We start from the raw sequence: 25,097 nt of genomic DNA, 5'->3' as shown, positions 1-25,097 counted from the left end.
GTAATATGTGCTAAAATGGACATAATGTAGTGTAGATGTCAAAAGTCACATTAACGTACATCATATGCAAGTCGTATGCAGATACATACATCATATACAAGTAATATGCAGATATCCCTTAATTGATTGCCCACTTCCTGCTCCATTTGTTGTTTGTTCAGATAATCAGACTTCAATGTGGATCACTGAAGGATTTTCAATGTCAAATCATTCCAAATATAACAATATCAAATTTCACTCTATTTGTTCATATATTAATTCTGATGCTTTTTCTTTGTCCTCGATTTATACATCTAAACAAATTTCAGATAAGAACTGGTTTGAACTGGTTGAGTCGTGGTTCCAAAATCCTCAAGTCTCCAGTTCTGGTTCCAGTTCTTCACGGTTCAGAACCAATGTCAAAACTGGTTCGACCATACAGAACCAGCTCGAACCAGAACCGTATAACATCACTACATTTCTGTATGCATCCATAAAGTGTAGAGAACATATCAAAAACCTGAAACACATAAATTTTGAGGGAAATAAGTTAAAAAACACTCACCTTCAAATTCCTTCCAGTGGGACTGCTCCTAGTGCCCCTTGGACATTTTTTTCAACATCCTCTGGTTTTGATGATGGGGGAAAACATGGTAGACCCACTTTGCATAACCCCAACAGTGTTCAATGGGGTTCAGTTCACAGTGAAATTTGGGAAGAAATACAATATGGTAACCACATTTCTACTATGTCTTGCAAATTGGCGTATACTATTCTTAGCATCAGGGCTCAATGCCTGGCATATGCATGGACAGTCATCCTCCTGACAGTCTTTATACAGGGATTCATTCTTCCAAGTGAATAAGAAGGTGATGACCATTTCAAGTTGTACCACAAATTGGTTGAGCATTATATGGAAGAGAAATTGAACATCATCCAAAGGATGGGCAAGGGGAGCTTGACAATTGCTCAATGGAGAAGTATTGTTGAGGAAGCAGGTTTGTGATTGAGAGGATAACCCTTACTGATTGGCAGTAAATGACATGGCTGAGAGGACAAATGGAATAGTAATTGAGATATGTGTATGTGAATAATATGCAAGACATATGCGGATATGTACATCATATGTAGATGATATACAAGTTGTATGTGGATATATATATAATATCCACATAGTATGTACATACCTACATATGACTTGTGTGTAAGGTAAATGTCTACATATTTGTATATTACATACAAGCCCACATATGACATCTGCATACATATCCACATACAACTTGCATATCATGTACATATCCACATATTACTTGCATATGACATATGTATCCGCATATTACTTGCATATGATGTGTGTATTTGCATATGCCTTGTATATGATGTATGTATCTGCATATGACTTGTATATCATGTATATATCCACATATGACTTGCATATCCGCATATTACTTGCATATCATGTACATATCCACATATGACTTGCATACCATATACATATCTGCATACAACCTGTATATCATGTATGTATGATGTACATATCTGTATACTACTTGTATAACATTATATAGCTTGCTTATGCTCATCTTGAGTAACTCTTAGCATAACTCTTCTATAATATGTGCAGTGTATAATCTTTGATTACACTATCAATTTATTCTAACCATGATAATAGAATAAAACATATAGAACTTACATTGAATTTATACTAGATTTACTCTTTAACAACATAATGAGTGGTCTGAATAGACTTTTATACTTTAGCATAATACTACTATAATCCAAATACAGTATGTTGAACTTATTTTATATCTTGTCTAATTAACTATAGTATAATGTATATGAGTTATTTTATCTTCAAAGTAATATTATACTGAGAGAAAATATTAGCACAATGCACATGAGTTATTTTATCTTCAAAGTAATATTATACTGAGGGAAGATATTAGCATAAGTATTCTATAAATAAGCTAGGATTTTCTCTTTACTTATGTTATATCTGATCTGCTTTATATTTTAGCATAAATTTTGAATAAGGCTTACTGTAAATTTTATATAACTTTAACATAAACCATGTGTGGTATACTTTGATTCTTCTAGGTATTATCCTGAAATTTCTATAGTATAAAATAAGCTTAATTTTAATATAAGTTACAAGAGTTATTGTAAAAAAAATTAGAATAAATTCACTATAATCATTAACATAATGCACATGTTTTACAGTACATTGCACACAATCTAGAACAAGGTCAATTTTCGAACTCTACAAGCCAAAACGGACTCATTGCCATTTGGGTCCTTGGCTGAGGTCAGCTAAGAGTCTAGAATAAGATTTGGTTTAGAAATAGGCCACGGAGAGTCATCCAGTGAAGGGTCTATGTAATTGAGAGCACCTTGCACAGGACAGAAGGGTATTCTGGAATAGTAGCGAGGTTTCTCTGGAGTGACTTTGTCTAATGTGGCTCCAATTACACAACGGAGGGTCAACTTGTCACTGAGGGGAGCAGACTAACCACTGATAGTGAGAGAAGAAGCTCCATGAAAGGTTACGTGCGAGTACTTGTGAATGATCTCTACATTGAACTTGTCTGTCAATACGAGGTATGGAGACTGTGCCTCGGAATGCCAGAATTCATCAAGATGTTTGAGCAATGGCATATTTTTTCGACATTTGAACCATCTATCACTCTCGCTGCAGAACAGCCGTTGGAAATTGTTCCAGCACATGTGGCCCGTGGGCTAGGTCAGGAGATCGATATCTTAAGTCTATGTAAAGCTAACAGAATGGACTATGTACTATCAAGACAAGGACAGATACCAAAGGCTCAGTTTCAGTAGCAGGTTCGAGAGGGATGGTAATGGAAGGTGTACAGCTCGCCTGTACCTGTAGCAATATCGCCAGAGATTAGTCTTTGCCTCCCTGGAGATTAACAATACATACCATATGGCCAGGTTGACTTCTTGTACCAAAATCAATCAGCTGAAAATCCTTTTCCCTCACAAAATACATAACGTCTGAAAACTTCGGCCACTGGAATGATGTACTTGAGTTCAAAGGACATTCAGTGCGTCGTCGTCAATTGTGGAGCTGATGCAAGCATCAAATACGACTCACAAGTTTTCTGACAGAAGAATTTCAACCTTGTGGTATCTGAGACTAGCCATTTTCATGCGAAAATCCAATTACGCATTGTTTTATGTCCATGCTGAGCTGTTGGAGGACTTACTCTCCATCAATACTGAGTCTCTCTCCAGAGCCACATTGTCGCAGGGAGGGAGTTTGCCATTGCCATTTAGAACCAGAACCAGTTCCTTGAATAAATGATAGATTGAGGTGGTTGTGCGAGCAGGTTTGAGCCATGGTCACTTGTAACACAATTGCACACGTGAAACTGCAAATTATTAAATAATTTGAATATACACGTGAGCGGCACATTCTTCGGCAGATGTCTTTTTTTCATAGGTCACAGTCATTGTGTTCAAAATGATGTTTTTGGGTAGTAAGCAAAACAATGCAATCAACAGACCATGTAACAGTATTATGGTAGAATCTTGTAAAAGAAGCTGAGTCTGTTATAATGAAATTAAGGGTTTTTCTTGGGCCTACAAGGCCATACATTTTATTATAATGCCTCAGCGCTTACAGTGTCACGGACTTAATTTTTTTATCCATGAAAAACCTCCATTAATGCCACTTTATTAATGTCTTCGTGCCCAAACATTATTGGGTCCTTCATTAATGTCCTATATGTCAGTTGCCACGCGCACATGTGGTGCCAGTTGGTTACCGTCTCCAAATATTTAGCTTGGGCCCAGGCCCTGGTATGTTTTGATATGTCAGAATTTCTGCATGTTACTTCACAGTGCATAACAATAATATTCAACTACTAGCATGGTGAGCTTGATGTTCCTGTGGTTATTATTTTGGCATGCTAAACATTGAAACCAGTGTATCCAGGCCAATACTGGCCTTCTTTGGGTCTTAAAATTGGGTGTCTGCACTCAGCGACCCCAACCCGTTGCCTACAACCCGGGTGGAACCTTATTCATAATATATAGGTTATACAGGAACAAATAAATAAAAATGGAGCTGACTGTCAAGAAGTTATGTCAGAAGATTTTAAACATATCTTATGTGTCTTCCCTCAGCACAGAAAGACACAAAATGATGCTCACTAGCTGGAAATAGGCAATACATTGCTAATAGAGCAGTCTTTCATATATTCTCGGGTATAAGTGATGAACACACTGAACAGCTTGAGAGATGGGGTACATACCGTTATAAACTCACGAATGCAATGTGCACTTTTAGTGTGCATGGTTTGATTTTTTCAAAATCAATAGAGACAAGCTGGGATTTTTTATAATAGAAGAATCAGTTTCCAAAACATCGGATCTCAAATAACTAAGCAGGACAGTAGATTTGACGTGTCCTACGAATTTTCATTTATTTTCGTTGTGTATGTTCAACCCAGCTGGTCTCCATCCGTGTACAATCGGATGTGAAAGACAAGTGAAAGGATGCGACAAGGACACGACAAGAGCCGTAAATCATACAAAAGAAGGACTCAGAAACTTAGCTATTATTATACAGATACTAGTAACAAATTCGTGACATATTAAAAAATAAACCAGCTAGCAGTGACTGAATCAAAATAATTGAGGAATACTGTAGTGGGATGCAGCTGATACAACTCACATGGTAAAGAATGATGGTCACGGTACGGCATGTATGCATATGTCGGAAATTGCAAAACATACTGAATATCATAATTGACGGAATAAGTGGTGCCACATTTTGAAATCTGAGGGGCTATTAATGAGGATATTTAATGGGAGGAGAAACTGGGGAGACATTAATGGAACAGGGGGGGGCAAAAAAACCAAAGGGTTATTAATGGAGGGCCCAGAGGGGGGGTAATTGAGGGAATATTAATGGGAGTAAGGAAAAGGACAGTAATGGCATTTGTATGGGTCAACATTATAACAAGCGCATGTTCTTTTACAAGGTATTATTATAATGGTATTACATGGACTCATGCAATGTGTTCCCTGGGGGTACCGCGCATCGAACGCGAGACCTTCAGAATTTATTACACCTTCAAAGGTTATTATGACTTCAGTCTGCTCTAGCTATACCCTCGTCTAGCGAGACAGAAAAATATGGCTTCTTCTATGAAATGGGAACAGCGGAATCCACATTTTCTTTGTCAATGACTAATAACTGTACAGTTTCAAGAAGAAGCTGCGGAGCCGTCGGAGATATCCGCATCAAAATCGCAAGTTTCCTGCTTTCTTCTGCAGCTGGTCGTGTACGAGTGTTTCCACCTTTCCACTAACTCAAGGGGACTTCTGTGACACTAGGGCCTACTTTCAATGGGAATACTGCTATCTGACTGCTGCAGTCATACCGAGAGGTTGACGGTCCTTCTTCAAGGACTACCTTTGCTAACATCGGTTCATTAGTTAATTACTTCCTTAACGAGGTTGTCGGTATCTATCATACCGTCAAGTGTATGGAAATCTCACCCTATTCAAATACGTGTGAGAGAAGAATCACTCCGTCGAGAAAGGCCCTGATGTATTCGGTGGTCATGCTGAGCGAATCTTCATATACGAGAAGAGAACAGCCGATGAGTCAGTGAGGCATGTTTCGCTACTTTTCGTTCATCTCAATTGATTCCTGGCTCACACGTTCCTGTAAAAGGGCATCTCGCCATACGACTTCACTCAAATTTCCAAACATGAATGATCGTCGAATTTTAGACCCCACATGTTCATTGCCAAAAATATCAGATACGTTTGATAGGCTGGACAAGTGTTCGCCGGATGGTGCCCTCAGTGTGAAGTTGCATCGCTCCTTCCCAAGCGACCATGATTCTCTCCCTATCTTCAGTGCTCTTTCTTTCATGCCTTGCACGACCCTCCCTCGGTTATGATTTTGTGGTTATCGGTGGAGGAGCTGGGTAAGATGCTTCGGTGTATCGGATTTGCAATTATACCTCAACTAACACGCTCCATAACTCAGAGGTTTGACGGTTGCTAGTCGTCTCGCCGAGAATGAAAAAGTGCAAGTTCTTGTCCTCGAAGCAGGTCCGTATGCGGAGGACCTCACGGAGGTAACGTTAATTGCATACAAAAGTCACTGTCGTTGGTCAATCATGACTTCTTATTCGGCAGGTTTTTGTGCCCGGCCTGCTTGGTAGCGGTCAGGCATTCACTACCTTGAATTGGGGCTATACTACCGCGCCTCAAATCAATTTGAACAATCGTTCGCTCAATGTAAGAGCAGGAAAAGCGTTAGGAGGGAGTACAGTTATCAACAACATGATATTCGTGCGTGCTCTGTCCTGTAGTGTCGGACGATATAAAATTACACCAAGAGAATCAAGGGTGTAAACCAATCGGGGAAGGTGAGTGCTGGAGGTGTAGATGTGAAATTTAGGAGAGAGATTTGTATGTGAGCCGTATAAACCTCTCGTTCAAATTCCACAACTACTCTTCAAGTTCCAGCACTTGCGTGACCTTAACGAGTGATTTATACTCTTGATTCGTTTGGGGTAAACCGTCTCATCCAACAGTAACCTGAAAATATGTTGACTTGATGTTTGCTCGTCGTGACAGACTCGCGGTCAGAAGGAGCAATACGACGCTTGGGGAACCCTGAATAACGATTCTTCCTGGACATGGGACGCCCTTCTCCCATTTTTCAAGAAATCAGAACTATTCACACCTCCGAATAAGTTCCAGGCCTCGAACGGAGCCAAGTTCCTTCCCGAATTTCATGGTTTGGATCATAAAGTTGGACGTGTTAAAGTCGGCTTCCCAAACTTCTTCTTCCCTCAATCGGAGCTGTGGGCAAAAACTATATTGGGTTTGGGATTTCGTGCGACACGGGACCTGGAGAATGGGGAACCAGAGGCTGTAGCAGTTGCTCCGAACTCGATAGATGCCCTGAATAATACGAGGTACGATCTCTCTGGCAACGAGGCACTTCACTCATTTGTATCGTCGGACCAAGATGTTCTGCAGCGTGTGCGTATTATACGCCGGTGAAAGACAAGCCCAACTTCAAAGTGATCACCAACGCAACTGTGTCGCGAATCATCTGGTCTTCCGGATCTGCTAAGAATCGATCGTCCGATCTAATAGCTTCGGGAGTCGAATATTTTCTCCAGAATCAGACTGAACCGGTGGTAGTCAATGTTGAGGGCGAGGTTATTCTTGCAGCGGGAGCTATTGGAAGTCCGAAAGTTTTTGAGCTCTCGGGAGTAGGGAATTCTACGTGCGTACTCTTTTGACTAACAGAGATCTCTAGTACAGACGCCTTGAAATCTTGCAGAATACTCAAAGCGGCGGGGGTAGAGCCCATATTGGAACACCCTACGGTGGGAGAGAACCTGGCCGGTGAGTGAACCTATCGGTATGCCGGACTATTGTTGATTTCTGCTAACATTTTACCTAGATCATCTACATAGCTGGGCCACCGCTTTCACCAACGCTACGTTAGCACCACTCTCATCCGTTTCCTCTCGGGTGCTGACTAGTTCGATTCATTCTTGTAGCATCACTGGAGATCGCCTAGATCAAGACCTGGTTTTCGCCCAGCAAGAACTCGATTTGTGGTTCAAGAATCGAACCGGTGAGCTGCTGTGATCGTTAATGACCCGACCTATCCCTTGTGATAACGACCTTATTTATTAGGCTTGTACTCTGGCTTGCAACAAAGAACGCTTGCAATCACTCCACCATCTCTCATCTTCACGGATTCTGAACTGAAAGACTCACTGAAGAAAGCCAGAGCGAACCTCACCGAGTTTGCTAGAGAATTCTCGAATGGAAATACCATGCTAGCTAAAGCTATAGAGGCTCAGCATAAAATCGCACTCGACCTCTATGCTGCAGATAAAGAAGGACCTTTGGAAATTAATCTCGGTAGGCTTTCCGCTGCGAATTAAGCGTAACACTGAGACATCCACGAATTCATATTAGGACCAGCCTATAACGGGCCAACGGCTTTGGATCAACGTCCTCGGAGGAACTTCACATCGCTTAATATCATCCTATACGCTCCTCTTTCCCGAGGCCGCTCTCATATCAACTCCTCAAACCCATTCAGCCGTCCTGTGGTTGATCCAGCCTATTGGTCCCACCCATTGGATGTCACGGCCCACGTTGCTGGAATGAAACTTGGACGTCGGATGCTACGCAGTCCCCCGCTCAATTCGATCTACGAGGGCGAATTCGAACCTGGGAATGATAAAACAAGCGATGAAGATATCAAGGACTGGTTGAAAGGCGTTGTGAATGGTGATAATCATCCCGTTGGGACGATGGCAATGTTACCGAGAGATATGGGAGGCGTAGTAGAAACAGATTTGAGGGTCTATGGGATTCGGAACCTCCGAGTGGTTGGTGGGTCCATAATAATCGTGACTTTGACCTTGTCCGAATTGTGCCACTCACTTCTCCACGTAGATGCTTCCATTATACCGTTTCCCGTCAGTGCGCATACTGTAAGTGTAAGTTCCTCGACCACGCGAACCTATATATAAACCCTGCCCGGACAGTCTTCCTCGGTATACATGATTGCCGAAAAGGTGAGTTGCATCCAACGTCACTAAATGTTCAATGGTGATGTGTTTCTTGAGGCCGCCGACATCATTCTCAAGGATCATCTACGCTCAAGAAACGAGAAGCTGACTGGTTCAAGGTGATCCATCGACATGGCTGATGGCTATCCTTGAAGTGGAACGACGGACTTTTTGAAACCGTACCGTATATATGTTGATGTAGTAAAAGAATTTCCTGTATCGACCCAATGACACACCTATTCTACAATTCAAGGCCGCGAGTGCACTTATGGGTATCAATACCGCGGGGAGGAGTCCCATTTGCTCTAGTAGAACTTAAGCATTAACATTACAGTCAAGAATTTATAGAGGTCGGGAACTTGAAAACGTTCCGAGGGTCAACTTCCTGTTTGATCCTCTGTAAACGAGCATAGTGCGACCCAAAGTAGAGTTTCGGCCCTAAAAAGAACAGTTTACTAGCGAAGGTGACGGGAACACATCAAGAACATACAATCCTCAAGCCTGTTATCAAGATAATTTGTATAGGCGCTATAATCCCAGGCTTCGGGCATCCCGGACGTGATACTATTAACAACACCTACAGGGGAGATCAGCGTTGTGAGTTGAGTTTAGGGAGGCAGAACCTTACCGTCCAAGAAGGTAAATCCTTCGTTAGGATACGGTGGTATGTTTCCTGGCGAAGAGGCGTAGAATTGCATTGTGAATAATGTATCGCGACGCACAAATGACGTAGCGTTTGCAGGTAGGGCGTTGATTTTGGAGTTACGACCTCCATAAACACCAATTTGGAAGAACCATCCCTACAGGAAGAAGAAGAGTGTCATCTCTGGCCACTAAAACACTCGAATAAACAAAACTAACCAGACCAGAATCGTACCCATCCTCAGCAAGGTACGTCATGAAACTCAAACAAGTCTCGTCGTTCATCGGTTCTGCCTCCGGAGTCATTAACGATTTCGCATAGAACGTATCGTTTCCTTCTGGAGTGCTAGTATCCAACCCTTTATCGCTGTTGGCCAAAATGATAACAGTATCAATGTAAGTCCCATTTCCTTCTCTAGATACCCCAGTAGGTGGCGGTAAACTCTCAAGCAACGGAGCTAACGAAGCGTTGAGCGCTTTCTCATTTTCGGCTTGGTCTGAGGAAGAGGAATACCATCCACCAGATACTCTGAAGGAGACGAAGCCCCGCTGCGATCCTTGGCCAAGGTTAACGTCGGTGGTAAGATGACTCGGGAGGTCTGAAGTGAGAGAGAAGTTTTGGAAGATTTTAAGAGCAGATGCGGCGTCGGAGGCGGAAAGGTCCCAACCATACCCCCAGATTACAGCGTAGTTGGGTTCTGGGAATGTCTCAAATTCGAAGGAGGTGACGATGACTATTGAAGGTGCAGCTCCGCGAACTGCCTAAAGAGCTGTTAATGTAAATGATTTCAACAACACAAAAGCGACAAACGCACCCAGAAGATATCGGGATGCGAACTTTCGGAGACGCGACTCAAGGTTCCATTGGCAAATACGACATTTGCTGCTCGTATCGTATCCGTCATCAATCCCCACATTCGCGATGTGAAGCCAAACCCGCCAAAGGCTAGTTTGAGATGTACCGAATCGAGTCAGATGCACTCTGTAAATGGTGGAGAAAAACGTACACGCATGGCCGCCGACGCCGACGTATGTACAAGAACCATGAGGCAAGGCACGTCCTACGGCATTTAAAGCCGCTGCAACGCTCCCCAACTTATTTCCTGCTTCCACATGAGCAATATTCGTGTTCGTGTCGATAGTTATCTTGTTCATCTTCTTCAGGTCGATAACCAAAGCGCCATCTTGACCTCCCAGACCATTAGCGGCGTAACTGTGCTAAAGGTAACTCAGAAGAGGGGAAACTGAAGGCATGAATTATAACGTACCCCTCCCGAACGCGCCACAACGCGTAATTTATTTGCGGCTCCGATTTTGACAATTTGGGATACGTCCTGCGCTGAGGTTGGGAACACGATAGCGGCGGGATGAACGTTGAATCGTTGATTGACTAGATTGGATAAAGCATCGTTGAAAAGATAGATTTACGGAAAAGTATTCCAGACCTACAAGCTTGCCTAGACTCGGTGTACTGGCTATCCCCAGGGAATAATGCTTCGATCCTAGAGCCAATTAACCCTTGCCGTAGATCTGCGTAAGCACCGAGGGGTGCTATGAGTAGCAGTGAAAGTAGGATCAAGGGTGCCATTGTCTTTGAAAAGCTGGAGCTCCCCGGGTTATATATTTCGGGTGGCTAATATTTTAATGCTCACATGTTTGAATACCAGGTACCTGCCGGGAGAACATCATGTATCAGGCAGCGGGCCTGCGTCATTCCTCGCCTACCCGTCCCTGTCAAGATAAGTATTTGAGTCGTCGGGTCAGCTTGTGGATTACCGCATGGAACATACATTTTACCTTTCTTCCAGCCTCACCCACGCCCTTGACGGGGCGTCCCATTATCGGCTATTCTGCGAATTTTGAGTCTCCTTCGGGTGAAGCCTAAGGTTGAGGTAAGAAACCGTCTGACTACGGATGAGGAATATCGAATTCAGAGACTTATCGTTTGAAACCCCCATGCCCCTTATCGTTACCGTATACCCTAACAATTCAGCATGAGCTTTCTTCCGCCCCGTGAAGCAAATTTCACAATCCGAATCGCCAACCCCCGCAGTTTTGGTCGCCTTAACCCGTTCCAGACCCAAACCCAGATCTAGAGAAAAACTGATCGCGTCTCGACTCGAACTCCTTCAGCCATGCGGCTAAATCTAGGAGATTAACCCTCTTCAGTTTGAACCGTGTTCTGAGCGCAAGAAGGCGTGTCTAATCGAAGGACGGGTTCAGATTGCAGGAGTGTTTAGAGAAACATTCCTCCATCGCGAACATCCTAACCGAAACAGTTTTCTTCGGCAGTGATATGGAGGGACGACTCCTATGTAAGTTGAATTTGGGCAGCCTTAGAAAATGATGAGCGTAAGGAGAAAAGATATCAGAAGGGTTACACTCAAACCTGTTCTCGCACATCTCTCGTCTCGGTTTATTGCAATGTTGATGGTTGAGGAGAGGGGATGGGAGCGAGCAACACCACATGACTGTTACTCAGGGTCGCGGCTTTCGGGATGCTCGGGAAAATTTCGGGTCAGTCGCGTCACTTAGCTCTTCACTTCCCTCCTCCGCGACGAATCTGCCCTCAGTGTCACTGAATAGTCACTCGAATGACACTCAGATCATGGTAAGTCCCTCAGTTCCACTATTGCCAGTAGTTTCACCTTCTTATCCACCGCGTGTACCAATACATAGATCATTAACAGCACGAGACCTGTTCAATAGAGACGAAGGTATAGAGCTCTGATGGGTAATTAATAATCCACTTCTTTAATACGCGACTCCGAATGACTGACTCATACTCGAACTATCCCATCCTCCATCATCATGCCTGATACTACCACCACGAAAGACTTCACTAGCATCCCGGTCATCGATTTCTCCCTATCAACCTCGCCAGAAACTAAACCCTTCTTCCTATCCCAACTTCAAAACGCGCTCATCAACGTCGGCTTTCTGTACCTATCCAATTCCACCGTCGAAGGAAAAGTCGTTGATGAGGTCAAACGATATCTTCCCAAGTTCTTTGGTTTACCGCAAGAAGAAAAGGACAAGATCCAGATGGGGAATTCTCCACACTACATGGGGTACAACCGGTTAGGAGCAGAATTGACGAAGGGCGAAACGGATTTTAGAGAGCAATTCGACTTTTCGACCCCGCACGTTTCGAGGTGGAAACCAGGAGATCCGGATTTTTATAACATCTGGGGCCCATCGCAGGTGCGTAGTAACCCTTCTTCTGGAACTTGACATAGAAAAACTAATATCCGCGTTCGCGTTCTGTTGTAGTATCCAAACGAACGAATTCTCCCCGGTTTTCAGAACGCCCTGGAGACGTACCTAGCGCAGGCATGGGATCTGGTCAAGGAACTCATCCAACTCGTTGCTGAAGCTCTCGGGTTACCTCGTGATGCGTTCTCCCGGTTCTTCGACTCAGATGACAAGATGTCGTGTCTAGGGAAGCTCGTCCGTTATCCTCCGGTCACTCAAGACATCAAATCCAGTCAGGGCGTGGGCCCCCACTTCGATCAAGGATTTCTAACAATCGTATGTATCACAGATATTGTTCTCTCGATGCAAATGTTGACGTCGTGATCAACAAGCTTTTGCAAGCCTCAGATCATCCAGGTTTGCAAGCACAAAACCTCTCTGGTGAATGGATTGATATACCGCCTATTGCTGGGACATTCGTCGTGAGTTTTTCATGAAAGAACGATCCCTACTTTCTTGTCTCACGGTGCGCCCTGACTTCAAAACAGGTCAACTTCGGTCGTGGGCTGGAATTCGTAACTGATGGAATCATACGCGCTACATGCCATCGCGTCATCTCGCCCCCAAGTACTTCCAACACACCACGTTATTCTGTACCCTTCTTCCAAAACATCAGTTTGGATGCTCGGCTTTCCGACCCACGGAATAAAATCGAATGTATGGTCGTTCGCTAGCTGTTTTTTTTCCGCTTGGGATCCCTAACCGATGCCTTACAGTCCCCGATGAGATTATACAACTACGAGATGCAAGAGGAAAACTTGTCGATACCGATGGTTAGCTACTTTTCAGTTCAATCTTCAACCGCGTATATTGAACCATTGTCCATCGCAGCTGTGAACTTCACAGAGTTTGCCACAGAACCGTCCGGAAAAGTCCTTCTAATTGGGCGGGCCAAGTACGTACCTCGCGGTCCCCCTTTCCATAGCTAGCTGATTTGAGCTCTCGGTATTAGGAGCCACCCGAACGTCGCTGAAAGATATTACCCTCACTTATTTGAACGGTATTTCCCGAATGGGTTACCGGATCACTTCAAGAAGAACGCGGAGATTCAGGTGTTGAGCTGAGGAGGCAGCTATTCTTGCCTATCTATATGAATCTTCCTCCTGCCGTGTTACGCTTTTTCATTCTTCGATATGACATTCCCAACCATTGTTTTTTGACTATCCTTTTATATAATCTTTCGGAATTTCTCATGTATCTCAGTCCATGGATAGGGTCATGGTATCAATCCAGGATTCAACTTCTGGAACGGGTTAACACACTTTCAGTTTCGGTGACTTCCCAACGTCGAAAGGGCCATGGTTGTTATGTCTACCTTTTCTCGTTCCAATGAAGTTTGTCTTCGGACAATCAGAATGGATAGTGTGCACTCGAGTACGATTTAACCCAAACCTATCGCCATCACTACAAAAGTTCCACTTCCACTTCCCCCGCGGCAGTAAACGAAATGCATGAAGAGGCCATTCCTCCTGGTGAACTCATTGTTTCTTCACTGAGAGTCAAGGCATCGGATGGAGCAAAATATATTATCCACGGCAACAGCGTTTAGTATCCGTATATATATCCAAGGAATGAGAGACAGCGCTTCGACGGCTCTAACTTAGTCGTCAGAATGTCTGTAAAATGTAAATACACCAAAATGAAATTACATCCTGATTTTACTGTTTTTAGGGATACAAATGTGCCTGAAATGTGACCCACCGCCATCGCCGGATTACGGCTACTTACACTTACGTAATTAACTGCGACCGTCGGACCCTCTGCCCTCAACCATTATCATACAAAAATTGAAAGGACTAAGAAGGACGAACAGCTGCTCATCGACATCTATTGATGATCTCAATTACACATATGAAAACGCGAAATAGAACCCAACCAGTCTCTTTTCGCAGGGCCTCCAAATCTAAGGCCGACCGGGAGCAGAGCAGAATACTTTTATAATTTTCATGCGGGAACTCCAATACCCTCTTCCTCCCCTTTTTCCCTCTTGACCATGACACGGCGCCGTGCTATCAACCTGGTTTACTTCTTATTCGCTCTCCTTTGTCCCCTCGCAGCGTGGGCTGAACTGCAACCTGGCGATTTATCTGCCGCTGGCATTACAGCGGTCTTCCCAGGTAGCGACGGGTATTCAGCAGCTAGTGCTCCTTGTAAGTTTGCCGTGCTATGTTTCGTATCGTCTTACTCAATTTTCGTTTCAGTCAACCTTCGCTTCTCATTTGCCCCATTCGCCGTCACGTATCCCAAATCCGCTGAAGATGTCTCTACAATCGTCAAGCTCGGTGTCATCAACAACCTCCAGGTCGTTGCGCGCAGTGGCGGAGTAGGTTCTCGGAATCTATCAAGTTCCTGCTCCCACTACTGATTATCTTTCGCTCTGTTTCTAGCACAGCTACATAGCCAATGCGCTGGGCGGTAAAAACGGGACGCTTGTCATCGATCTCAGCAACATGACTGCAATTTCTATTGATCCATCTTCCCATGTTGCCACCATAGAGACGGGGAACAGGTTAGGAACCATAGCTGTTGAGTTGAATAACGCAGGAAGGGCCCTCCCTCATGGTACATGTCCGTATGTGGGCATTGGTGGGCATTCAGGCATGTATCTCGATTGATCTTAGGATTCCGTGACACTCATATCTTCTCTACCATCTCACAGCGTTTGGGGGTTTTGGGTATACGTCCAGAATGTGGGGGTTGACCCTTGACACTATCAAAACTGTCAACGCCGTTTTGGCGAATGGAACGATTTCTCGTGTTACGGCGGATAACTACCCTGATCTTTTCTTCGTGCGTACCTCAACTACTACTTTGCCGAGTTGGGCTGATCTCATATATAAATTACTCAGGCTCTCCGAGGTTCTGCCTCTTCGTTCGGCATAACCATATCCATCGAGTTTGAAACCTTCGCAGCACCGCAATACTCTATTATTTTCTCCTACACATGGGATCTCGCTCCGGATACTGCAGCTCAAGCCCTTATTGACTTTCAATCCTTCGCTGTCTCGGGAGAGTCTATTCCACCTGAATTCGGTGCTGGGTTTAAGCTTGTAAAAAGTAACACCCCCGGAAATGTCAAAGTGGACGTTCATGGTGGATGGTACGGGGAAGAGGGCAAGTTGGACGATGTCATGAAGCCTTATCTGGACAAGCTCCCTCCACCACAGTCGAATGTTAGATTGGGTAATGGGAGCTATATCGATTCGGTCCTGAAGACGGGGGGGAAGGGTACTTTGGATGTGAGTGTGCCGGATAAGACTGATACGTTTTATGCGAAATCTTTGATGACGAGTGAGGGGAGTCCAATGACGAATGAGGCTGCTGTGTCGTTGATGAGGTATCTTGCTAACGAAGGGGCGAGTTCAAATACGGTAATGTCTTCCAATACATTCGAGCGTTTAGATCCGAGCCGCTGATATTCATTCAGGTTTGGTTTATGCAAGCTGATCTGTTTGGAGGGTCCAACTCAAAGATTAACCAAGTCCCTGTTGATTCGACGTCCTTTGTTCGTCGGGATACTATGTTCACCTGGCAATTCTACGCCTCATCTGCGAACCTTGAACCCCCTTTTCCTGAAGAAGGATTGACATTCTTGGACGGTGTGTAACATTGTCGAATCCGAATCCGAATTTCGTATTCAGCCCGTTCATCTCATCCAGGTGCCGTCAACAGCATTGTCGGAGCTATGCCTCATAGTTGGGACTACAGTGCTTATGCTAACTATCTCGAGGATCGTCTTGAAAAGTGCACGTGTCTTTTCTTTTTTTTTGTCTGTTCCGACTGATGGTATAAACCTTGTTTCTCCCCCAGGGCAAAAGCTGTACTATGGGAAGCATTATGACCGGCTCAAAGCTATCAAGAAAGCTGTTGACCCTAATGGTGTCTTTACGTTCCCGACGTCTATTGAGGAATAATGATCTTGAATCAATCAAAAAAGGCTTTGAGAACAAATAATCAAGTATCTAAAATTTGTACTTTTCATGCTATAAATTGTCGTTCAGCCATGGTCAGAAGCCGTCGAATTCTGATCCAGTTTCTCCGTGCCGTGAGTTCTGGAACGGGGAACGGGTCCAATACGAATTCGAATGCGCGGCGCTCTCTCTGATCTCATTCACTGATCTGGCGGTTCTAGCGCTAAACAGAGAGGGAAGTTAAGTAGGTACATGTATCGTCAGCTCAAACGAGAAGATTTACTAGGACAATTCACTGTCGCTAATCCACTTCTGAACGATCATTTCCCGGAACCGGTGGAAGGTCCTGTAATGGGTTCCGGGCTTGTTGGAGAAGGCGGAAGGGGTATAGTCATCGTGGTACTCCGACGACGTTGACCTATCGATGAAGAACCTCTGGGTGATCTCAAAGAAGGACTAGCTTCTTCGTGGACCCGCACTGACGCGTAGTCAGAAAAGCGGACGTTCAAGTTGGCGTTTGGATATCCCGGAGTATAATCGTAGTATAGCACGCCCTCTGGAGATTCGGAAGGATGGCGCATTCGAGTGGGAGTAGCGAATTGTGGAGGGACTCGATTGAAGGGTACGAAGCCGGGTGGTGTAATGGGCAGGATTGGAGTCGGATAACCTCGTTGGTCCTCGGATTCATATCGCGAGACGGAGTCGGAGCTTTCATCGCCGGATGCTCGGCCCCCACTCCATCCTTGAACGTACATACGAGGGGGTAAAAGAACGCTATTTGGCATTCGAGGTTGGGAGCGGGGAGGTGAGTGAGGTAACCGACGAGGAGTATTCCAGCCACTATTTTCACCTGAAGAGGGAACGTATGGAGATTCGAATGGTTGGAGGTTCTTGAGATCGTCGAGAGAGGATGCCATTTGTTCGGAATCGCTACTAGGATCATCGGCCTCTGTTTCTTCGTGCTCTTGTTGAGAATGAGGCCGCCCATCGTCACCTTCCGGGGTTTGTCGAGGTGGTAGCTGGGTATATCATGGTAAATTTCAGAGGTCATAAAGCTGAGGGTTCGAGACTAACCTTCGAGGCTTGTCCCCCCGCCTCAAGATGCGTCGGTTCGCTTTTACTAGTTCTACTCTCTGACACGGCCTGCTGTAAAAAGTTTCTCCTCATTGAGTTCTATCCCTGCGCAATGCAATAACATGAGCGTACCTGGGGGGGTTGTTGTTTCCCCGGATCGTTCTTCGAGTCCTGAGGCGGAGCTGCGTCTTCCTCGCGTCGAGTGTCAGCCTGAACGTTGCTTGAGTTACTACTTGTTGAGCTGTCTAGTGAGCCGCGGGAGCGCTGCCTGATGCTGCTAATCCGGTTTGCTGGGGTCCGCAACAAAGCCATGTCGCTGAGCGCAGGGGTATAAGGTGAAGCGGCAACTTCAAACACAGACATATCAGAGGTAGAAGAATTTGGATCGAGAGGCTGAGGGGAGAGAGAGGGTTCATCTAAGATCCGGGAAATACTCTTTTCATCATGAGGATCCCTAGCTCGAAAAGCGACCTCATTAGGCCCCTCATCTGCAGATATTTTGAGGATGACACGGGCAATATATTGTTGGTAACCGCACTGTAGAAGAACGCAATGACCGATTTTGGGTGCATAGTACGAGTTGGGAGCTGAAAACTTGATTTCGTCGGGGCGTGCAGATTCTACATCGCCAAGGTGAACAAGTCGTATGATTCGGACGAGATAGTCATCTCTGCCTGCTGGAACGACGAAACATTTCGACGGCCCAAGGCGAACATATTGGTCACTGTATAGGGATGGTGTCGGTGGAACATACGCATGTGAGGTTGAATCTGTATAGATTTGGGTTGGAGGGAGTTGGAATCTTGTACGGTTGGTATTTTCTTCGAGGGGGGTGGTTCGTTGAGCAGACCGCTGAATAGGGTCATTTGGGGATTGTGCTGCACGGTCTCGCCTAGCGTGAGATGGCAGCGTTGTCGTCGGAACATCATCGTGACCTTCGGATGCTGAGAAATCTTCCGCCCTCAAGTGGGCACTTTCCTCACTAATCGGTGACAAAGCTGTCCCCGGTGAAGTCGAAGGTGGTGGTACGGATGTTGAAAAATTAACAACTCTTCGTAGATGACGACGAGATGTCAAACTCCGAACATATTCTCGAACACGAGATCTGAATCCCATGACCGAGCCGAAGAGATTAGGAGGAGAATGGGGAATCGTGGAAACGTCGTTAAGAAGCGTCAAAAGCGTCAGACTGAGAAACAAGGTTGTGACGCTGTCGTGGGGGGTCGTAAAGTCATGTCCTAATTAATCTATGATGGCAACGCTATTTAACGGCCGCTCTGAAGCGCCCATGGGGGTCCTTCACAGACCAAAGTAGAATAGCCTCCTAAAGGAGGCAACATCTCGCAATAGGGGCCTAATGCGACCCTCTCTTGAGTATTGCCTCGAACTTCCTGTTGGTGACACATCATCACGATGACTTGTGGCACTGCAACGGCACTGGGACTGGAGTTACACGATATGGCTACACAGCATTCGTTAAGGACCTGAGGGCACGTGACTTGCCAGCTTGGACACCGAGTCGATATTCAATCCAATCTGATGAGGGGGAATCAACAAGGTTGAGCAGAAAGATAAGGTGAAACCCAGGGCAACCAAACTTACCATTCTAATTTCTGACCCCAGGTGACTACGGCCTTGAATGTATTCCTAACAAATTCTCAGCGCTTTTTCGAACTTCCATGAGGTATGTTTGTCAAAGTCTGACAGGCGAATTGAGCGGGAGAAGGTCAAATGTTGTACAACGCTACCATATACATAAGCATCGCCCCGCGCCCACAGCACATCCATATATGTACCCAGAGCTGGTATAAGAAGGAACTAGAAGGGCCCCCGTCGTTTCTCATCGGAAACCCGCGCGCGGTGTCACTTCTCTAGAAGGTCGAAGTACTGCACCCGATGTGTGGATCCAACTTCAGTGACTGCGTTTCTGGAATGTCACAGTTCTTGAACCGAAACGGGGACGAAATACATGACTCGTGAATGTCTTCAGAATCTCAACGTCCTGTGGGTGCGACAAGAAGCTGTCAGGTGCCTCAGATGTCTGAAGTGGTGTGTTAATTCGCTTCTTAAGGTTTGACAGATGGTATGCGACGTACCTTGTGAATTTGGTAGCCAAAGGTATAGTCCGTCTTTCAACTGATCCTTCACATCATGCACATCGGTAGTCATCCCTACAACAATGCGTTGAGCGCAGCGTTTCGTGAAAACCTCTCAAAAGGGTTTGCTTCCCTCATTGCAATCGCGGTAAGGAAGAAGTCGAATTGTGACTGGTGATGTCACATCTGTTGAACTGTTGGCGTGACCAAGTATGATGAGATAAGATAAGATATCTCATTTGCTGAGTGAACGCGGAGTCAGCAACCTGACCAAGCTAGACTACTGTAATGTGAGGATGTGAAGACGGGCGCCGGAGTATATTTGGCTGAACCATGATCATGACCTTTCAGTAGGATGTCCGGTATCCAGCTGGTACTGATCAGATACCGGTGGGGAGGGATTCGTAAACGGTGGATTGCACAGACTCGGTTGCGATTGTTACGTTGTGTTTAAGATCCATTATACTCGAAACAACGACTGGAACTAGATGATACATACATATGGTGACTATAGTCCATGAATAATAGTACAATATGAATAATTAAATGTCAGTGTGAAGCCAGTGTAAGGCGGTGCGTGAGGTGGGCGTTGATTTGAAGGGAGTTGAATGAAGAGTTGGAAGGAAACCGAGGGGTTGTAGCAGAGATTACTACGTTCATCGCTATGGCCCAATCGACTTCGGAACATGATCATCATAGAGTTTCGTCACCTTCTCGAACTGATAATCTTCCAAAATACAAAAAAAGCGCAAGTCAGTAAACCTGCGCTTCCAGATTCATCATTTAAAAAGAACTCACTGATAGAAGGACAAGCCGTCGACAAATAATTCATAATGCTCTTACTTTTCTCAACTACCACCAAAATCCTCGACTTCTTCTCCGACGATGGGACACCTTGACACCGATGTGGTAACGGCAAACCCGGGAGGTCTCGTTCCAGCCAATACAATCCCACGGATTGGAATTCTACCCGTGCTTGTTCCCGAAGGATAAATTCATAAGCCATACCACACAGGCTACTTGATACCGGGTTGAACGGGCCGCAGCCGGAGCTTCCTAGAGTGTAGTACGATTGAAGGATTCCGAGGGCAAGGTCAATCATGCCACCGCCACCACACGGAAGTGCCGTGTCTGGATCTGATGGCTCGATGCCGCATGCGGCCATGGCTTGCCGTACCTTTAGTTGAGCACAGGAAGTGATGGCGTGTGCCGTCACGAGTGTTTGGATTGACTGGCGTTTGTGGGGTTCGATGTCATCGGAGGCGATAGAATATTCTTGGAGTAATGAGATCAGAGGTGGGAGGGAGATGCGGAACCGTGAGATTAGGTCGTTTAGGGATATGCAACCGTGGTATAGCGAATTGAAATCTGATTCGGAATCTAGAATATCATTCGAAAATCAATGGACGTGTAACAGGGGGGGGCAGATAAAAACCGTTAACTCACTATTTTCAATTTTCGTAAGGTAATAAACAGCTTTTTGTAACAAGATGGTCGCCTTGACGTACATGTCAAGATCTGATACCCCTGCCGCAAAATTCGAAGAGCCGATATCAGTTTCACACCAGAAATCTCTCAGGGTCCCAAGCGATTCCGGTGGGGGCTAGAGAGGAGGAGAAAAAATCGGTTCTATGTTAGCTGATGGCGATTATCAAAAAGTAAGGGCTTACCGACACAGAGTCACCTATCCTAATTGGCCAAGGCGTGGTGATCTCTTGACACGAATTCAAATTACCAAAGGCGCACGAAGAGGGTTGTTGAACCATTAATATATGCCTCTGCAAAGCAAAGACTGTCCAAAAACCGCGAATGCGCTCTTCGATCTCCACATGGTCTTCGGTACCTGCGCCCATAACGCCACAAGGTGTCTTCGAGTGCGTGGATCTGGAGTAGTTCAGTTTATGGAGCCCGAGTGAGAGGCAGAGTGAAACGGCGCCACTGATATGATAGTCTGAATCCATGAACTGGTTTTTCCGCAGGAAATACGCCGCTAGGAGGGCTTTCGCTTGGATTAACTGTATTGTTTGGAAACTCTGGAGTCCAGAGGAGATCTGCATGGCGGTATGGCTGAGAGCACTTTGCAGCAGATCCGCCTCTCGAGGAGAGCTTGGACCAATCGGTGACTCGGAGAGGTGGACGCCCCAGAGGTTGACGGTCGAAAGTAGGGCTTTCCAGGGAGAGGGAGAGGGAGAATCGCTAAAGGAAGGTTGGTTTTGAACTGTCTTCCTAAAGCGATCAGCGTTGAGGAAGAAGCCGAACTGGGCGGCATGCGGGAGAAATATTTCTGGACTAGATTGAGTGAGCTCCAGGTCACAAGATGGGACTTTGAATGACTTACAGCATGATATCATTCATGACCTCGACGTCCTGGAGAGCATTGTTCCCGTGAGCATGAAGCGAGATGATCGTGGTAAGTAGCTACTTACCAAGGACGAGTGAAAGACGGTTTGGGTCTGAGGCAGTACTTCTGGGAGTACACCATCGCTCGTAAGACTCCAAGTTTCCGTGTTCGAAGAATACTCACCGACCAAAGACGGAGGAGAGTAATAGGGAGGTGGTGGAGCAGGCGAATGAAATCGACTGCTCGAGGACTCTCCCGAACTGGAAGCGGTAGAGGAACAAGAAAGGTATTGGCTAGGGTAATCGACGCCGATTGAAGGCTGTGGAGATGTCGACTTTGATTGTTCGAGTTCTCGAATACGGGCCTGAAGCTGAGCGACGTTTTGTTGAAGTAGAATGGTTCTCGAGGGACCATCCGTATATTCACAAGGGTCATCCTTCGGGACTCGTATACACTGGCCACACGTAGGCTTAACTCCGTCGCATTTCTGTTGGTAAATGAGGAACCATGAGCGTCATGTACGTGAATATAAATGGAAATGGACGATGAATTTACAATTTTGAGAAAACTATCAAACGTCAGTATGATTCAGTCATATACGCCTAACATAATCTGGAGTACTCACCGACAATTCAAGCATGCCTTCCCTCGTCTCAAGTGCTTCGTCGGTTGTTTAAAAACATCTCCTGTCCGTCGTCTTGAGCGCTTGGGTTCAGGCGTGGAGGTATCCATCAAGATAAGTCGGAGGAGGAACTAGTATAGTACGGAACAAAGAGGAGTTGTGTGGCTCTTATACCACTCCGGTAAACTGACTCATCAAAAGGGAGAGAGGAATGTGCAGGTCTTCTTTGGAAACCAGGTAAAGTAGCATTTTGACGACGTATTCTTGGGCGCAGGCAATATTGCGTAATGAATCGGGATCAAGAATGTCGGGATCTTCAGCCGGTGGCGCTAAGCATAAACATTGCTCTAGTTTCCTGCAGACTCCAAGGCGGGAGACGTACCTGTACTCCAAAGAACGATCTAGACTACAGGCGGGGGTTGCAGAATCAAAATAATGGAGTATTGAAGTCATCTGTACTCGAGCAATTCCCTAGAATGGCTCCATCTTCACTTTCGGCGAAGCTCGGTTATAGCCAGAAAATCGACAGATCGGATTGACAGCGGTTAAATACGGAATAGATATGACCATGTGGATGATGAAGTAAGCCATAAGGCTCACTATTTCATTATGCTTGAGCCTAGGCTCGTTCAATTCTTGTGTATCACGTCAGAGCGAGAACCATCGGAATATCTCCTATAAAGAACTTAACTTGACTTTGTGACGATTGGGATTAAACCACCTCATTGCGTTTGTAAGGAAATGCCATCCCGCTTCGTTTCGAAGTCGTAGGGTTACCAAGGCTGTTGAACCCGCAGTCCCTAAGCGGTGTCAGTTTGGCGCCATGAAGGGTGGAGATGTACTTGTGCTCCGTACCTTTGGGCGCGACGAACAGAATCTTCGGAGACTCCAAACCTCCAACACGCTCGCGTAAGGAATACCACATCACCACCACGACTAGGTCGGAAATACTGTCTCGAAGGTGTTCAAACAAGTAGCCAGACCCTAGGCCGCAAGACTTTGACAGTCGGAAATTCACACGAGCAGAGCTCCCACTATCGGTGTCGGTGGAGAAGCCACTGGCTGCGCGCTGTATAACTTGGGTCGCGATGTGCACCGGGCATCCAGATCGCCACGCCGCTGTCTTCAGTAAATTCTTCGGCAAATACGGCTTTGCCACATCAACGCATCATTGAGGAAGGGTTAGGATACGCCGCAAGAGTCGGTTAATGGTAAAATCACATTCTCCACGTTGGGGTTCCCTACAGGCTCCCACCGCGGGGTGAGTCGAGCGTTTTTTTGCCATCTGTGTCCTTCACGCCAGGCTGTAGAACTTCGCATCTTTGTAAGTTCCGAGGAATGATAGGGTTTGATGCAAGCGCTCGGCTATTAAACAGATACTGGGCTTTGGAAGGATGCTTGTCGATGCAGTGCCCACCAACATACCGGATCTTGTACCGCACCTGCTCGAACGTACTGGCATCGAAATATCTGAGTGTATAGACAGTAGGGAAGACCTTTTTTCCGCTGCGTTGAATCGATATCGATTGATCATAATGAAAGCTGTCGGAACCGCCGATAGCGCTCGACGCGTAGAATTCTCATGATCACCACCAAGTCATTGAAACCTTGGCCACGTTTTTGGCCTCTGATGCATCGATGAAACTTCCAAAATCATGGGCTAGCCGCTTGAACCCGCATCAACCAATCAGCTTCTTTTACCGCCGAAGCCATTTGAGCTCCGCTTTAAACAAATTCGGACATTCCGCCGTATGGGACTGCTTGCCGGCTTCTTGGCTTTTGATTGTTTTCGGGTGAAGTCGGACAAGCCGTGCCTGTGCTGCGTGGGAGGGCATAGAATTGCCACCAAGTACTAAAACAGTACACAACTCGGTTCACATCCGGTCACTTTGCACACCCTGCCGCTCGTTGTCCCTGGTCCCTGGTTTGTAATTTACTTGAGCATCGGGAAACGTCCCGTTAAGGAAAGCATTGTTCCTCTGCAACGTAGATCCGACTTTCACATCGGGCGTTCAAGAGGGAGGGGAAAGCGATTGATGACGCCGCAATATCTTCCAAAAAAACCGTGAAGGACGGACCGGCTGCGGAGCATGTAAGTACATCAAGCTATCGTACAATCCGGAAGGTCAGATCATACGTCGCATGTAAGCAAACAAAATATTCATTTCTTTGCTTACATCTGGAACCAGCCTTATTAGTGAGAAGGTAGTGGCAATTGAGGTCTTCCTTCGTGGGTTTGTCGGAGGCATAGGCCGCTTTTCCATAAGGCATGTTGGGAAAGCGTGTAAATGTCAAGAAGAAAGACAAAGATTGGACAAAGAACCTCGTGCCAAGTGACCGAGAAACCTGGATGGTACTGTTGGTACTTAACGCTAAAGAACTTGAAAGCGTTATTGAGTTGCAGGGTGAGCAGCGACGAGCCACAAATGAGACTTACGATCTTATCGCTTATCTCGCGACCTTATCCTCTAGCGAGGTTTTCGTGTCCGAGTCCAGGCGGGGGTATAGCCGCTTCTAAATTTCGGATTAGATGTCATACTGTAGGTCAATCCGGGGTCTGGGGACCATAATGCCTAACTCTCATAA

At 45.7% G+C, this 25,097-nt stretch overlaps 6 protein-coding genes across 8 annotated transcripts; 3 read left to right on the top strand and 3 right to left on the bottom strand.

Annotated features, from left to right (window-relative positions):
- Window positions 1-5,850: 5,850 nt before the first annotated feature.
- E1B28_000020 (uncharacterized protein) lies at window positions 5,851-8,693 on the top strand (the record flags this gene model as incomplete). The annotated part of the gene is made up of 13 exons (XM_043145817.1): window positions 5,851-5,942; window positions 6,005-6,095; window positions 6,157-6,312; window positions 6,601-6,944; window positions 6,998-7,261; window positions 7,319-7,383; window positions 7,442-7,481; window positions 7,542-7,618; window positions 7,681-7,911; window positions 7,969-8,391; window positions 8,455-8,492; window positions 8,547-8,576; window positions 8,649-8,693. The coding sequence occupies 13 exons, from the start codon at window positions 5,851-5,853 to the stop codon at window positions 8,691-8,693; spliced, it is 1,896 nt and encodes a 631-aa protein (XP_043014516.1).
- A 158-nt stretch (window positions 8,694-8,851) lies between these two features.
- Window positions 8,852-11,666, bottom strand: E1B28_000019 (uncharacterized protein). 2 transcript variants are annotated; one of them, XM_043145816.1, is made up of 12 exons: window positions 11,602-11,666; window positions 11,151-11,547; window positions 11,003-11,093; window positions 10,865-10,943; window positions 10,662-10,813; window positions 10,481-10,602; window positions 10,220-10,430; window positions 10,028-10,158; window positions 9,432-9,974; window positions 9,199-9,370; window positions 9,061-9,147; window positions 8,852-9,008 (listed from the first exon to the last, which is right to left on the bottom strand). In XM_043145816.1, exons 3-12 carry the CDS (start codon window positions 11,049-11,051, stop codon window positions 8,905-8,907), a joined length of 1,650 nt encoding a protein of 549 aa, XP_043014515.1. In that variant the 5' UTR covers window positions 11,052-11,093; window positions 11,151-11,547; window positions 11,602-11,666; the 3' UTR covers window positions 8,852-8,904. The 2 variants fall into 2 exon arrangements, with proteins under 2 accessions (XP_043014515.1, XP_043014514.1); XM_043145815.1 differs by having other exon boundaries at window positions 11,010-11,547.
- A 77-nt stretch (window positions 11,667-11,743) lies between these two features.
- On the top strand, window positions 11,744-13,867 carry E1B28_000018 (uncharacterized protein). 2 transcript variants are annotated; one of them, XM_043145814.1, is made up of 9 exons: window positions 11,744-11,823; window positions 11,892-11,946; window positions 12,049-12,416; window positions 12,486-12,743; window positions 12,800-12,889; window positions 12,956-13,124; window positions 13,184-13,240; window positions 13,299-13,362; window positions 13,420-13,867. In XM_043145814.1, the coding sequence occupies exons 2-9, from the start codon at window positions 11,943-11,945 to the stop codon at window positions 13,529-13,531; spliced, it is 1,122 nt and encodes a 373-aa protein (XP_043014513.1). In that variant the 5' UTR covers window positions 11,744-11,823; window positions 11,892-11,942; the 3' UTR covers window positions 13,532-13,867. The 2 variants fall into 2 exon arrangements, with proteins under 2 accessions (XP_043014513.1, XP_043014512.1); XM_043145813.1 differs by lacking the exons at window positions 11,744-11,823; window positions 11,892-11,946 and having other exon boundaries at window positions 12,004-12,416.
- A 348-nt stretch (window positions 13,868-14,215) lies between these two features.
- E1B28_000017 (uncharacterized protein) lies at window positions 14,216-16,381 on the top strand (the record flags this gene model as incomplete). The annotated part of the gene is made up of 8 exons (XM_043145812.1): window positions 14,216-14,617; window positions 14,669-14,790; window positions 14,855-15,065; window positions 15,127-15,257; window positions 15,317-15,838; window positions 15,895-16,066; window positions 16,127-16,213; window positions 16,278-16,381. Exons 1-8 carry the CDS (start codon window positions 14,461-14,463, stop codon window positions 16,379-16,381), a joined length of 1,506 nt encoding a protein of 501 aa, XP_043014511.1. The 5' UTR covers window positions 14,216-14,460.
- Window positions 16,382-16,515: 134 nt separating this feature from the next.
- Window positions 16,516-18,685, bottom strand: E1B28_000016 (uncharacterized protein). Its single transcript, XM_043145811.1, has 4 exons — window positions 17,585-18,685; window positions 17,453-17,521; window positions 16,662-17,397; window positions 16,516-16,601 (listed from the first exon to the last, which is right to left on the bottom strand). Exons 1-3 carry the CDS (start codon window positions 18,566-18,568, stop codon window positions 16,699-16,701), a joined length of 1,752 nt encoding a protein of 583 aa, XP_043014510.1. The 5' UTR covers window positions 18,569-18,685; the 3' UTR covers window positions 16,516-16,601; window positions 16,662-16,698.
- Window positions 18,686-19,984: 1,299 nt separating this feature from the next.
- Window positions 19,985-22,740, bottom strand: E1B28_000015 (uncharacterized protein). The gene is made up of 9 exons (XM_043145810.1): window positions 22,515-22,740; window positions 22,445-22,457; window positions 22,073-22,376; window positions 21,975-22,015; window positions 21,887-21,915; window positions 21,219-21,837; window positions 20,995-21,151; window positions 20,347-20,928; window positions 19,985-20,275 (listed from the first exon to the last, which is right to left on the bottom strand). The coding sequence occupies exons 1-9, from the start codon at window positions 22,619-22,621 to the stop codon at window positions 20,211-20,213; spliced, it is 1,917 nt and encodes a 638-aa protein (XP_043014509.1). The 5' UTR covers window positions 22,622-22,740; the 3' UTR covers window positions 19,985-20,210.
- Window positions 22,741-25,097: the final 2,357 nt, after the last annotated feature.

Source organism: Marasmius oreades, chromosome 1 (assembly GCF_018924745.1).
Source record: "Marasmius oreades isolate 03SP1 chromosome 1, whole genome shotgun sequence".
Classification (NCBI taxonomy): Eukaryota; Fungi; Basidiomycota; class Agaricomycetes; order Agaricales; family Marasmiaceae; genus Marasmius; species Marasmius oreades.
The sequence above is the reverse complement of the archived record's forward strand: the minus strand, read 5'-3'. Positions and strand labels throughout refer to the sequence as shown.

Bases quoted from the DNA above. Each gene is read 5' to 3' on its own strand.
- E1B28_000019 (XM_043145816.1), bottom strand. From the start codon at position 11,051: ATGGGACGCCCCGTCAAGGGCGTGGGTGAGGCTGGAAGAAAGGTAAAA. The intron at 9,371-9,431 runs GTTAGTTTTGTT...TTCTTCCTGTAG, and splicing joins ATGGGTACGATTCTGGTCTG to GGATGGTTCTTCCAAATTGG. The intron at 9,148-9,198 runs GTAAGGTTCTGC...TCTCCCCTGTAG, and splicing joins AGGATTTACCTTCTTGGACG to GTGTTGTTAATAGTATCACG.
- E1B28_000018 (XM_043145813.1), top strand. From the start codon at position 12,024: ATGCCTGATACTACCACCACGAAAGACTTCACTAGCATCCCGGTCATC. The intron at 12,744-12,799 runs GTATGTATCACA...GTGATCAACAAG, and splicing joins ATCAAGGATTTCTAACAATC to CTTTTGCAAGCCTCAGATCA. The intron at 12,890-12,955 runs GTGAGTTTTTCA...ACTTCAAAACAG, and splicing joins CTATTGCTGGGACATTCGTC to GTCAACTTCGGTCGTGGGCT.
- E1B28_000016 (XM_043145811.1), bottom strand. From the start codon at position 18,568: ATGGGATTCAGATCTCGTGTTCGAGAATATGTTCGGAGTTTGACATCT. The intron at 17,522-17,584 runs GTACGCTCATGT...TTTTTACAGCAG, and splicing joins GGAAACAACAACCCCCCCAG to GCCGTGTCAGAGAGTAGAAC. The intron at 17,398-17,452 runs GTTAGTCTCGAA...TGATATACCCAG, and splicing joins CGGGGGGACAAGCCTCGAAG to CTACCACCTCGACAAACCCC.
- E1B28_000015 (XM_043145810.1), bottom strand. From the start codon at position 22,621: ATGGATACCTCCACGCCTGAACCCAAGCGCTCAAGACGACGGACAGGA. The intron at 22,016-22,072 runs GTGAGTATTCTT...GTGTACTCCCAG, and splicing joins CTCTCCTCCGTCTTTGGTCG to AAGTACTGCCTCAGACCCAA. The intron at 20,929-20,994 runs GTGAGTTAACGG...ATGATATTCTAG, and splicing joins CCTTACGAAAATTGAAAATA to ATTCCGAATCAGATTTCAAT.